General features: G+C 36.5%; 1 protein-coding gene across 1 annotated transcript in view; it reads left to right on the top strand.

Annotated features, from left to right (window-relative positions):
* The window catches only part of ADAM10 (ADAM metallopeptidase domain 10), a 135,000-nt gene that overhangs the window by 22,468 nt on the left and 98,252 nt on the right, over positions 1-14,280 (top strand). Inside the window, exon 2 of the mRNA XM_045067498.1 lies at positions 12,946-13,096. Coding sequence (XP_044923433.1) covers positions 12,946-13,096 — 151 coding nt within the window. The remainder of the gene's footprint in view (positions 1-12,945; positions 13,097-14,280) is intronic.

Here is a 14,280-nt window from a genome sequence, read left to right as displayed (position 1 = left end):
CATTAGCCTATGATTTGCCTCTGAGTGGTTTTCTTTTATATTTATTTCTTTTTAAAAAAATATTTTTATTTATTTATCTGACAGAGAGAGAGATCGCAGGTAGGCAGAGAGGCAGGCAGAGTGAGAGGGGGAGGAAGGCTCCTGCCTGAGCAGAGAGACCAGATGTGGGGCTCAGTCCCAGGACCCTGAGATCACGATCTGAGCTGAAGGCAGAGGCTTAACCCACTGAGCCACCCAGGCATACCTATATTTAATTCTGATTAAAATTTGTTGAGTTTCTTGATTCTGTAGATTTATAGTTAAATCTTTTACTTCCCCCCTCCTTATGTTTGTTTTGTATGCTCCTTAACATATGGAATGTATTTACAATAGCTGTTTTAACCTCTTTGTATGCTAATTCCATCATCTCTGCAGTTTCTCTTTCTAATGTATGATTTTTTCCCCCGTCATGCAGAAAAATAAATTTATATTTTCTGATTTTCTTCTTTACATGCGTGGTAATTTTTGATAGGATGTAGGTCATTCGATTATTATTTTTTGCATGTTTGATTTTTTTAAAGATTTTATTTATTTGACAGACAGAGATCACAAGTAGGCAGAGAGGCAGGCAGAGAGAGACAGAGCAGGAAGCAGGCTCTCCGCTGAGCAGAGAGCCTAAAGTGGGGCTTGATCCCAGGACCCTGAGATAATGACCTATAGTTAACTACTATAGTTAAACTATAGTTAAACTTCCTATAGTTAAACTACTTGGAACCATGTTAACCCTTTGGAATATTGCCCTTATCTTTGGTAGCATAAGGTCCTCAACAGCTTTAGTGTTAGGCAAATTTTACCTCATGAATAAGGTATTATTTTTTTGAGTTCTGTACTCAGTGCTCCATATTTTACAGGTCTTTCTTCTCTAGTTGGTGGGAATATGAACACTTCTCAGTCCTTTATTGGCACTTATTTATTGATTTTTTAAATTAACATATAATGTATTATTTCAGGGGTGTAGGTGTGTGATTTGTAAGTCTTACACCACACACGGTGCTCATCACAACATATACCATCCCCAGTATCCATCACCTAGCCATCCCAGTTCCCCAACCCTCTCTCCTCCAGCAGCCCTCAGTTTGTTTCCTGAGATGAAGAGATTTATGATTTGTCTCCCTCCCTGGTTTGTCTTCTTTTTTTCCTTTCTTCCCATATGATCCTCTCTCTTGTTTCTTAAATTCCATGTATCAGTGAGAGTATGTGATAGTTGTTTTTCTCTGATTGACTTATTTTGCATAGCATAAACACTCTAGTTCCATCCATGTCATTGCAAATGGCAAGATCTCATTTTTGATGGCTGCATAATATTCCACTTTATGTATGTATGTATGTATGTATGTATGTATATATACCACATCTTCTTTATCCATTCTTCTGTCATTGGACATCTGGACTCTTTCCATAGTTTGGCTATTGTGGACATTGCTGCTATAAACATTGGGGTGCAGGTGCCCCTTTGGATCACTGCATTTGTATCTTTGGGATAATACCTAGTAGTGCAATTGCTGGGTCATAGGATAGTTCTCTTTTCAATTTTTTGAGGAACCTCCATAGTGTTTTCCAGAGTGGTTGCACCAACTTGCATTCCCACCAACAATGTAGGAAGGTTCCCTGTTCTCATCCTCATCAACATCTGCTGTTTGCCGACTTGTTAATTTTAGCCATTCTGACTGGTGTGAGGTGGTATCTCATATGATTTTGATTTGTATTTCCCTCGTACTGAGTGATGTTGAGCACTTTTTCATGTGTCTTTTGGCCATTTGAATGTCTTCTTTGCAGAAATCTCTGTTCATGTCTTCTGTCCATTTCTTGATTGGATTATTTGTTCCTTGGGTGTTGAGTTTGATAAGTTCTTTATAGATTTTGGATGCTAGCCTTTATCTGATACGACATTTGCAAATACCTTGACCCATTCTGCCAGTTGTCTTTTGGTTTTGTTGACTATTTCCTTTGCTGTGCAGAAGCTTTTTATCTTGATGAAGTCCAAATAGTTCATTTTTGCCTTTGTTTCCCTTGCCTTAGGAGAGGTGTCTAGCAAGAAGTTGCTACAGCTGAAGTCAAAGAGGTTGCTGCCTGTGTTCTCCTCAAGGATTTTGGTGGACTCCTGTCACGCATTTAGGTCTTTCATCCATTTCATCCATCCAACCAGCCATTTCACTCCATCCATTTCATCCATTCACCCATTTTCATCCATCTTTCATCCATCCATTCCATCCATTTCATCTGTTTTTGTGTATGGTGTAAGGAAAAGATTTAGTTTCATTCTTCTGCATGTGTCTGCCCAATTTTCCCCACACCGTTTGTTGAAGAGACTGTCTTTTTTCTATTGGATATTCTTTCTTGCTTTGTCAAAGATTAGTGGAAGATAGAGTTGAAGGTCCATTTCTGAGTTCTGTCTTCTGTTCCATTGATCAGTGTGTCTGTTTTTGTACCAGCACCGTATTACCTTAATGATTACAGCTTTGTAATAGATCCTAAAGTCCAGGATTGTGATGCCACCCACTTTGGTTTTCTTTCTTAACATTCCTTTTGAGTTTTCAGGATCCTTTCTGGTTCCATACAAATTTTGGGATTATTTGTTTTAGTTTTGTGAAAAAAGTCAGTGGCATTTTGAAAGGGATTGCACTGAATGTATAGATTACCCTAGGTAGCATAGACTTTTTTTTTTTAAAGATTTTATTTATTTATTTATTTGACAGAGAGAAATCACAAGTAGATGGAGAGGAAGGCAGAGAGAGAGAGAGAGAGAGAGAGAGAGAGAGAGAAGCAGGCTCCCTGCCGAGCAGAGAGCCCGACGCGGGACTCCATCCCAGGACCCTGAGATCATGACCTGAGCTGAAGGCAGTGGCCTAACCCACTGAGCCACCCAGGCGCCCCGGTAGCATAGACATTTTAACAGTATTTGTTCTTCCAGTCCATGAACATGGAATGTTTTTCCCTTTTTTAATTTTTTTTTTTTGGGTCTTCCTCAGTTTCTTTCATGGGTGTTCTATAGTTTTCTGAGTACAGATCCTTTGACTTTGCCTCTTTGATTAGATTTATTTCTAGGTATCTTATGGTTTAGGTGCAATTGTAAATGGGATCAACTCCTTAATTTCGCTTTTCATCTGTCTTGTTGGTGTATAGAAGTGCAACTGATTTCTGTGCATTGATTTTTATATCCTGCCACGTCACTGAAATCCTGTTTGAGTTCTAGCAGTTTTGGAATGCAGTCTTGTGGTTTTTCCACATAAAGTAGTCTATCATCTGCTAAGAGAGTTTGACTTCTTTGCCAGTTCGAATGCCTTTTATTTTTTTGTGTTGTCTCATTGCTGAGGATAGGACTTCTACTACTATGTTGGACAGTAGTGGTAATAGTGGACATTCCTGCTGTGTTCCTGACCTTAGGCGAAAAGCTCTCAGTTTTTCCCCATTGAGAATGATATTCACTCTGGGTTTTTCATAGATATCTTTTATGATATTGAGGTATGTACTTTGTACCCCTACACTGTGAAGAGTTTTAATCAAGAAAGGATGCTATACTTTGTCAAATGGTTTTTTTTCATCTTTTGAAAGGATCATATGATTCTTCTCTGGTCATTTATTAATGTGTATCACATTGATTCATTTGTGGATTTTGAACCATCCTTGCAGCCCAGGAGTAAATCCCACTTGGTTGTGGTGAATAATCCTTTTAATGTACTGTTGGATCCTATTGGCTAGTATCTTAGAGTTTTTGCATCCATGTTCATCAGGGATATTGTTCAGTAATTCTCCTTTTTGGTGGGGTCTTTGTCTTGTTTTGGGATCAAGGTACTGCTGGACTTTTTTAAAAAGAGTTTGGGAGTTTTTCTTCCATTTCTATTTTTTGGAACAGTTTCAGAACAATAGGTATTAATTCTTTAAATGTTTGTTAGGGTTCTCCTGGGAAGCCATCTGGCCCTGGACTCTTGTTTTTTGGGAGATTTTTGATTACTGCTTCAATTTCCTTGCTGGTTATGGGTCTCTTCAGGTTTTCTAGTTCTTCCTGGTTCACTTTTGGTAGTTCATGTGTCTCTAGGAATGCATCCATTTCTTCCAGATTGTCCAATTTGTTGGCATATAGTTGCTCATAATGTGTTCTTAAAATTGTTTGTATTTCTTCAGTGTTGGTTGTGATTGCTCCTCTTTCATTCTTGATTTTATTTATTTGGGTCCTTTCTCTTTTTGATAAGTCTGGCTGGGGGTTTATTAATCTTATTAATTTTTTCAGAGACCCAGCTCCTAGTTAACCTTCGTGATAGGTTCCACTGTTCTTTGGGTTCCTATTTCATTGATTTCTGTCTGAGCTAATCTTTATTAATTCTTTTCTCCTGCTGGGTTTAGGCTTTATTTGCTGTTCTTTTTCCAGCTCCTTTAGATACTGGGTCACATTGTGTTTTTGAGACCTTTCTTGTTTCTTGAGAAATGCTTGTGGTGCTGTATACTTCACTGTTAGAGCTGCCTGTGCTGTATCCCACTGATTTTGAACAATTGTGTTTTCATTCTTGTTTGTTTCCACGAATTTTAAAAATTCTTCTTTAATTTCCTGGTTGACCCATTTATTCTTTAGTAGGGTACTCTTTAGCCTCCATATATATTTGATTTCTTTCCAACTTTCCTATTGTGATTGAGTTTCAGTTTCAAAGCATTGTGGTCCAGAAATAAGCAGGGAATGATCCCAATCTTTTTTTTACTAGTTGAGACTTGATTTGTGATGCAGCATGTGATCCTTTCTGGAGAAGGTTCCATGTGCACTAGAGAAGAATGTATATTCTTTTGCTTTAGGATGGAATGTTCTGAATATATCTGTGAAGTCCATCTGGTCCACTGTGTCATTCAAAGCCCTTATTTCCTTGTTGATCTTTTGCTTGGATGATCTGTCGATTGCCCAGAGGGGGGTGTTACAATCCCCTCCTGTTGTATTATTGTTAATTTAATTTTAATTTTTCAGTGTTCCAAGATTCGTTGATTATGTACCACACCCAGTGTACACGCCCTCCTTAATTCCCACCACCAGGCTCACTCATCCCCTATTGTATTATTGTTGATGTGTTTCTTTAATTTTGTTATTAATTGGCTTGTATAATTGGCTGCTCCCATGTTAGGGGCATAAATATTTACAATGTTATCTTCTTGTTGGATATTGCTTTTAATTATAGTGTCCTTCCTCATCACTTATTATAGTCTTTAGCTTAAAATCTAATTTGTCTGATATAAGGATTGCCACCCCATCTTTCTTTTGATGTCCATTAGCATGATAAATGGTTTTCCACCCCCCATTTTCAATCTGGAGGTTTTTTTGGGTCTAAAATGAGTCTCTTGCAGACAACATATTCATGAGTCTTACTTTTTTATCCAGTCTGATATCCTGTGACTTTTAATTGGGACATTTAGCCCATTTACATTCAGGGTAACTATTGAAAGATAGGAATTTAGTGCCATTGTATTGTCTAAAAGGTGATTGTTACTGTATATTGACTCTTGTGTTATTTTTGGGCTCTCTCTTTGCTTAGAGGACCCCTTTCAATATTTCTTGTAGGGCTGTTCTGGTGATCACCTTTATTGGCCTTTGAAGATTGTTCTGTTGACTTTTTTGGTGTTTGGTTAATTTTTCTGGCCTGTGATAGTTTATTCTCTCACATGTTCAGATTAGTACTCAGCCAAACATTTAAGGGGACTCCTTTTTAGGTCTTATAGCTCCTCTCTCTTTAGCTTTTCCTGGCACTTGACCCACAAGTTCTGAATGCCTGATCTCTATGAATGCAGGTATCTGGCTCCTCCATTCATTGAGACCCTCAGACTGCTTGAGTTCTTCCACCCTGCACATTGGCCTGGAAACAGCTTGTAGTTAGTGAGTTGAGCCAGTTGTAAATCTCACCTCATTTGGTTTTCTTCTTATGTTCAGTTTTCTAATTGTTTATGGTGGTGGTAGGTTAAATTCAGTTCCTTTTCTCCATTAAAGCCAGAAGTGGAAACTTATTTAACATTTTGTGTCCTTTCTCTTTTTCTCCTACTTGGAATTACTTCAATGAAAATTATGCATTTACCCCTATATTCGTTAAAATGTATCTTCAAAAATTCGGAGTATTCTTGTGTATACCTACAGTGCTCATGAACTGAAGAATATATATATGTTTTTAAAGATTTTATTTGAGAGAAAGGAGACAGAAAGAGCATGAGAGGGGGAGGGTCAAAGGGAGAGAAGAAGACGCCCCACCAAACAGGAAGCCCAGTGCTGGACTGTATCCTGAGACTTCAGGATCATGACCTGAGCTGCAGGCAGTTGCCTAACCACCTGAGCCACCCAGGTGCCCCTGTCCTAAAGAATATTAACAAGATTTCCTTAATATTATCTAAGATTGATTCTACTTTGTCCAGGATTCTCTCCAAATATTTTTTGTTTCCTTCTTAATTGATTTCTTTTTGCCATGGATCCCCCTATGTCTTACTAAGTATTGGGGTATATAAATTAAAAATAGTTTCAATACATTATCTTAACTTCAGTGATTTTTTTTTTTTAATTACTGAGATTTTCTCATAAATACTGATATATAGGTATAGTTAACATAGAAACATAGGTTTTATGGACAAGAGGATAATGACATGGACTTGAAAACTGTTATGTTTCTGGGTAACATTTTTAACTTTACCAGTTAAAATCTGTGAATCATGTTTTATCTCAATTTTAAAGATTCAGAAAATCATTACTCAGATCCTTTATCAGTGAAAGTAAACATTATCTTCCCTTAGAAAATTTCTATGTGTGTGGGACAGAGAAAAGATGACTGATAACTCTCCCAGTAGTGTTCCATCCATGCAAATAATTGAGCTTTTATCACATGTCACCAGAACACCAGTAGTTAATTGTTTTAAGTTATTAAAAGTGGCAGAACACTTTACCTGAACTGTGACTTAAAAAGTTGACTTTTTTGGTGTTGAAAAAGGAGAGGAAGCAGTAACTTTGCAAAGCCAAGTGTGTGCTGTGGCTACTCAGTCCACTTAAATACAACTCAGTTATCCAATGGAAATCCCACATTGATTTTCAAAATGAAAGAAACTACCCAAAAGCTCTCATACTACCACTTCCTCATTCTTGATTTCTTCTTGATATTTTCTCTTGTGCGGGGTGTTTTTTACAACCCAAGTATAGAGTTAAAAATATTTCTAAAGAATATGGAAAATGCATAATATCTGATTCCATTATTTAGTCTTGATTTTTAAAAGTTTCATATTAGCAGGCTTTGTCATCTCTTATATCCTGGGTTCACTGTATTTTCTTTGTTAGTTGCAAAGATATTTTTGGATTCTAGTTTAGGACTCCATTCTTGTCATCTCTCTTGAGAGCAGTGCATTTAAGAGGACAGTGAAGTGACTCAATAATAGTTTACATTAAATGACCTTTTAATGCTAGCCTTTGTGCTAAGCAGGTTACATACATTTAAGGTAGTCTTTGTCTCTGTTTTACAGATAGGAACCCTGAGATTTTAAAAAAGTTAAATATTTACCCATGTCATCTAGTCATAGGTAGGAAGTATCAGAATGAAACCCAGTTCTGTGTTTATTCCTCAATTTATGGCCTCAGTTTGTGAATGTAGGTCTCAAAGGCAAGTGTGGGAAGAGGAAGTAGAGGAAGAGATGGAGGAGATGATGATGATGAATAATTTACTGAGGCTCTATGGTATTGTAGGCACTTTGCTAATTGCCACACATGGCTTAAATCATAATCCAAATAGCCTTAAGAGAGAGGTATTCTGCTTCTCTCCAATTTTAAGGATGGGGCACTGAAGGTGAGTGTTCCATTTGATGAGGGCAACAAGCTAATAAATGAAGGTAATGGTATTTAAACTAGATAATTTTTTTATTCTAGTAAAAAAAAATGCTTACCGTAACATTTTTTACCTTAACCATTTCTGAGTGTACAGCTCAGTAGTGTTACATATATTTACCTTGTGCACAGTCTTCAGAACTTAAACCCAGATGATTTGACGTAAGAGTTTGTGTCCTTAGCTGTATAATGACTACCCACTGACTTATATATGTATAGAAAATTTGGCGATGGACACTTAGGCTTTATGGAATACATTAGATAAACCATTATAGTTTTTTTTTTTTTTAATTTTGGTGTTCTGTTTTATAAAAGAAGGCAGTTTTCTTTAGGAAGAAATTCTGATACCTTAAGGAATCACTCCTTTTGACTTCTGCTCATGGTGAAGATGGAGAAACCAGGAACAGATTTATCCCTCTGCCTGAAACAAACTAAGGAAACTCAGGGAAAAAACAAACAAAAACCAGAGAAACCACAGCTTTGAAAGACACTAGTCACCAGATGGTAAAGGATGATGATCCCTGAGAGACGGGAAACGAATGAGCCAAGACCTATGATTGCTTCAGCTTTCTATCTTCAGAAAATTTCCATCTGCAGTGATATGGGAGGGAACCTAGATGGAGGCCAATTAATTCTGAGTTAAGAAGATGAAACTGAGGGTTGGGTGAGAGGGTGACCAAAGCAACTAGAGTTCACAGAACATCAGAGTGAAAAGCACTGCATAGAGAGAGAATTCCTGAGATCTGCAAAGGGTTCCCCTAGTGTTTGGCAGAGTATTGATCAATGATGCATACATGTGAAGAAACTACCTGAGGCCAGGGAAAGAAAGAGTGCCCTGTGTTCACATAGAGCAGGAAATGTGCCTCTTCTCACTGGCTAGACTGAAAAAAACTCAGAATTTGTGGAGCAATGGGGTAGACCACTCAAATAGGTCTTGCTTCAATAGTGGGGAATGGGGCGCCTGGGGACTCAGTCATTAAGCATCTGCCTTCAGCTCAGGTTTTGGTCCTGGTCTACTGGGATCAAGCCCTGCATCAGGCCATCAGGCTCTCTGCTCCGCAGGAAGTCTGCTTCTCCCTCTCTCACTCCCCCTGCTTGTATTCCCTCTCTCCCAGTCTCTCTCTGTCAAATAAATAAATGAAATCTTAAAATAAAAATAGTGGGGGAATAATTAATCCTACACTGAACACTGTTCCTGACCCCCCTAACAAATCATAAATGCAAGACCCAAAAGGCTTGAACTATTTCCATGTAACTATACTTTCTCTTTGTAACAAAGCTTGAGAATGTTTATGAAAATACAAAAAAAGCTTAGAACAGTGAAATTTGCAATGTCTGACATCTATTTGATGAAAGATGATAAGGCGTGCACTGAAGCAAGAGAACAGCAGTCTCTAATGAGAGGAATAAACAATTAATTGGAGTCAACCTGGAAGTGACACAGATATTAGAATTAACAGACAAGAACATTAGAAGAGTATTATAGCTTTATTTCATGTATTTAAAAAGTTAAGTATAAACATAGAAAATAGAAAACAAATTTTAACTTCTAGAGATGAAAATTATACTGTTTTCAGTGGAAAATGCAGTGGATGGCATTAACAACAGATTAGATATTGCAGATTATTAGTGAACTAGAAGATATAGCGGTAGAAACAATTCAAAATGAAGAGAAGAAAGAATTTTTAATGAATGAGGAAAGCCACCAGTTGACTGTGGGAAAAGTTTAAGCGACCTGATACACTTGTAATTTGAGTCCTTCTGGGGAAGGGTGGAAAGAGTTAAAAAAAAAAAAATTGAAGAAGTAAGTTTGAAAAACTGTCTACCCGTAGATCCAAGAATTTCACTGAAATAAAGCTCAAGAAATATGAAGAAACACATCATAATCAAATTGCTCAGAGCCAGTGATAAGGAAGAAAATCTTAAAAGCAAACTAGGGAGGAAAAGATACATTATATTCAGAGGAGGAAAGATAAGGATGACAGATTTCTTCTCAGAAGGAATACAAGTGAAAAGATGGTAGAACAGCATTTTTAAAGTATTTGAAGAAAAAATACAAACCTGACAGCCTGGAATGCCCAGTGAAAATATCTTTCAAAAATGAAGACAAAATAAAGACTTTCAGACATATAAAAACTGGAAGAGTTTTTTTACCAGCAGAAGAAGTGTTAGAGGAAATCAGAAGGAAAATGATACCAGATGGAAATATAGATTCACGTAAAGAAATAAAGAACCCTGGAACTGTTAGAGATTTTTTCTTTGTTATTTAATCTAATTAAAAGATAATTGTCTGTTTCAACCAAAACAATAACAGTATATTGTGAGATTTATAAAAAGTAAAATATACAATGGCAATAACCTCTAAAGGCCAGCAGGAGGAAAGTGGAAGTATAGTAATGTCAGGTTCTTGTACCTGAACTGTTAATGGTAGACTGGGATAAGTTAATGATATATACCAAAAGCCTTAAAGCAACTACTGAAATAACCACCCAGGATTTTGCTGATAATCCAATGAAGAGTTAGTAATGGAATCATAAAAATAATTAGCCCAGGGGCGCCTGGGTGGCTCAGTTGGTAAAGCAGCTGCCTTTGGCTTAGGTCCTAATCCTAGGTTCCTGGAATCAAGTCCCACATCAGGTTCCCTGCTCCATGCTGGACTCCCCACTTAGTGTTGGGCTCTCCACTCAGTGAGGAGTCTGCTTCTCCCTCTACCTCTCCCCTCATGCTCATGCTCTCTTTCTCTCTTAAATAAATAATAAAATAAAAATCTAAAAATAAAACAAAACAAAACAAAAACCCAAAACAAATGGGTTAAAAGTAAAAGGATGGGAAAAGATACACTATGCTAGTCCCCCAAAAAGAGGGTAATGGCCATATTAATACCAAAGTAGATTTTAGGATGTAGAATATTAAAAGAATAAAGATCATCTGATAATGATAAAGGATGAATTAATCTGAAAGGCATGATAATCATTAACATCTATGCATATAATAATAACAGCTTCAAACATCAATGAAGCAAAGAACTACAAGGAGAAATAGAAAAAAAAATCAATCATAAACAAATTTCAATACCCCTTTCTTGATAATAGAAGAGGTAGATCGAAATCATTAAGGATATAGAAGACTTGAATAACCTCAGCAATCAACTTGACCTGGTTGACATTTATAGAATACTCTGACTCAATAAGAACAGAGATTGACATTTTTGGAGCACTTACTGTTAACAGCAGAATACACATTATTTTCAAGTGCTCATGAAATATTTGCAAAGATAGATCATATTCTGGATTATAAAATAAGTGTCTGATTTTAAAAGGATTGATATATACCACAAAGCAAGTTTTCTGGCTATAGTGGGATTAAATTAGAAGTCAGTAACAGAAAGGTATTTGAAAAATATTCAGTATTTGGAAAGTAAATAACAGACTTCTAAAAGGACATGCAAGGGTCCAAAAGGAAATTCGAAAGTATGTTGAATAGAAGGAAAGTGGTAACAACAAAATCTATGGGATGCTGCTAATGCTGTATAATGGGGACATTTATAGCAGTAAACATCTGAATTAGAGAAGAAGTTAAGTTTTTTTTTTTTTTTTTTGAGAAGATAAGTCTTAAATCAGTGATACTACCTTTGGAAACAAACAAGAAAGAGCAGTTAGACTCAAAGTAAGCAGAAAAAAATGAAGAACAAAGTGAAAACCAACACATAGATAACAAAAATAATGAGGGAAAATCAAAGGAAAAGTTTTTTTTTTTTAAATTTTTTAGAAGATCAGTAAAAATCAATCTCTAGCCATCCTAATCAGGAACGAAAAAGAAAAGATATAGATTACCAGTATCAGGAATGAGAGAGGTAACATCACCCCAGATTCAAAAGATATGAAAAGCATAATAAGGGCATATTATGAACAGATTTATTTCTGTAACTTTTAACAATTTAGGAAAAATGGACAAATTCTTACTGCTCACTTTAGATAACCTAGGGGTGCCTGGGTGGCTCAGTGGTTTAAGCCTCTGCCTTTGGCTCAGGTCATGATCCCAGGGTCCTGGGATCAAGCCCCACATCAGGCTCTTTGCTCAGCTGGTAGCCTCCTTCCCCCCTCTCTCTGCCTGCCTCTCAGCCTACTTGTGATCTCTGTCTGTCAAATAAATAAATAAATAAATCTTTAAAAAAAAAAAGGTAGTAGATAACCTGAATAGCTCTTTATCTATATATGAAATTGAAATTGTAGTTAATTAATTTTTCACAAAGAGAACTTTAGGGCAAGATAGATTTGCTGGTGAACTCTATGAAACATTTAAGGAGGAACTAATACCAATTCTATATAAAAGTGTACAGAAAATTGAAAAAGAGGAATACTTTTCCAACTCCTCTTTTACTCTAATATCAAACCTTGGCAAAGATAGTGCAGAAAAAGAAAGCTATAGACCAGTGTGTCTCGTGACTGTAAAAGATAATACACCATGACCAAATAGGGTTTATTTCAGTAATGTGGAGTTGGTTTAATATTAGAAAGTCAGTCAATTTAATTCACTATAATTAATAAACTAAAAAGAAAAAAATCCATATAATCAACTTACTAGGTGCAGAAAAACCAGGTGACACAAGTCAATATCTGTTCCTGATAGTTTTTATCAACGAAGTATTAATAGAAAACATAACCTGATAAAAGACATCAAAGACAAACCTATGGCTAATATTCACACTTTTGTGTGTGGTTGAAATTCCTATTACAATAAGTTTTTTTTTTTCTAAGATTTTATTTATTTATTTGACAGAGATCACAAGTAGGCAGAGAGGCAGGCAGAGAGAGGAAGGGAAGCAGGTTCCCTGCTGAGCAGAAAGCCTAATGGGGGGCTTGTTCCCAGGACACTGGGATCATGACCTGAGCCAAAGGCAGCGGCTTAACCCACTGAGCCACCCAGGCGCCAATAAGTTTTTTAAAAAAATGTATGTGAAAATACTAACATTAGTGAGACCGTGTTTCATACGTATTAGTAGATATTTGAATAATTGTGGAATCATATTAGAACTAGAATGGATCATCAGAATGATACTAATTTGAACTGTTTATTTTTTATAGGTCAGTATGGAAATCCTTTAAATAAATACATTAGACATTATGAAGGATTATCATATGATGTGGATTCACTACACCAAAAACACCAGCGTGCCAAAAGAGCAGTTTCACACGAGGACCAGTTTTTACGTCTAAATTTCCATGCCCATGGAAGGTGAGTAAATTTATTGCTGTGTCTGAAGTTTTCCTATATTTAACTTAAAAGAAGAAATTTTGTACCATAAATTTTCCTTCTTTAATGGAAAGGTCCATATTTGGAAATTCAGCCTATACTAGAATTTGGCAATATGCAAATAATAAGATTTCTATAAAAATGGATTATCCTTTTTATATTAAGGAAATAGTCAAACTTAAAATGTTTTTAAATTTATAAATCCAGTCTTATATTATTGGAGGATTTTTAAAAAAAGATTTATTTATTTTAGAGAGAGAGAGATTGAGAGAACACAGGCAGGAGGAACAGAGGGAGAGGGAGTTAGAATCTTAAGCAGACTCTGTGCTGAGGACAGGGTGGGGCAAAGCGCTTAATGTCATGACTCTGAGATTATGACCTGAGCTGGATGCTCAACTGATGGCACCACCTAGGTGTTGCTAAAGAAGATTCTTTTTCATAATTTCCAACTACTTTTTATATGTCTTATGGGTTGATATATCTGCCTTAGGGGGCCAACAGTGAAGGTAGCTGGTTTTATGTCATTTAGTCATTTAATTTCTCAACTCAGTTTTTAAAAAAAATTATTTATTTTATTTATTTATTTTGAGAGAGCGAGAGTGAGCACAGGAGTGGGGTGGGGCAGAGGGAGAGAGAGAGACTGAATCCTACCAGGCTCCATGCCCAGTGTGGAGCCCAACATGGGGCTTGATTTTAGGACCCTGAAGTCATGACCTGATCCAAAATCAAGAGTCAGATGCTTAAGTGACTGAGCCACCCAGGCACCCATAACTCCATTTTATCATTTCTAAAATGAGTTTGTAAACAGATTACCTATGTTAAGGGATTTTCAGATTTGTTAAGGGATAAAGAACAGGAGCCAAGGGAGAATGGTAAAAATCACATTTAGTGCCTGGAGTGTCCCAGGTGCATAGATGCTTTATGTGCGTTTTCTTATGTAACTTCTCAAAACCCAATCAAGGTAAATATCTTTTTATGTCTGAGAAAACTAAGGCTCGGAGAAGTTTAATGATTTCTTTAGAGTTACACAGCATAGATTTGAGCCAGATCTAGCTCACTTAAACCCCATATTTTTTTTCTTTCTGTGTGTTAGGGGTACTCAGATACAAAATCTTGGAGTACTCTTTGTTAGACTCTCTCTCTTGCTTGCTGTAATAAGTAAATCT

The sequence above is a fragment of the Mustela putorius genome, unplaced genomic scaffold, assembly GCF_011764305.1.
Source record: "Mustela putorius furo isolate JIRA1106 unplaced genomic scaffold, ASM1176430v1.1 tig00003896_pilon_pilon_pilon, whole genome shotgun sequence".
Classification (NCBI taxonomy): domain Eukaryota; kingdom Metazoa; phylum Chordata; class Mammalia; order Carnivora; family Mustelidae; genus Mustela; species Mustela putorius.
Note: the sequence above shows the minus strand (reverse complement) of the source record. Positions and strands in the feature narration are given on the sequence as shown.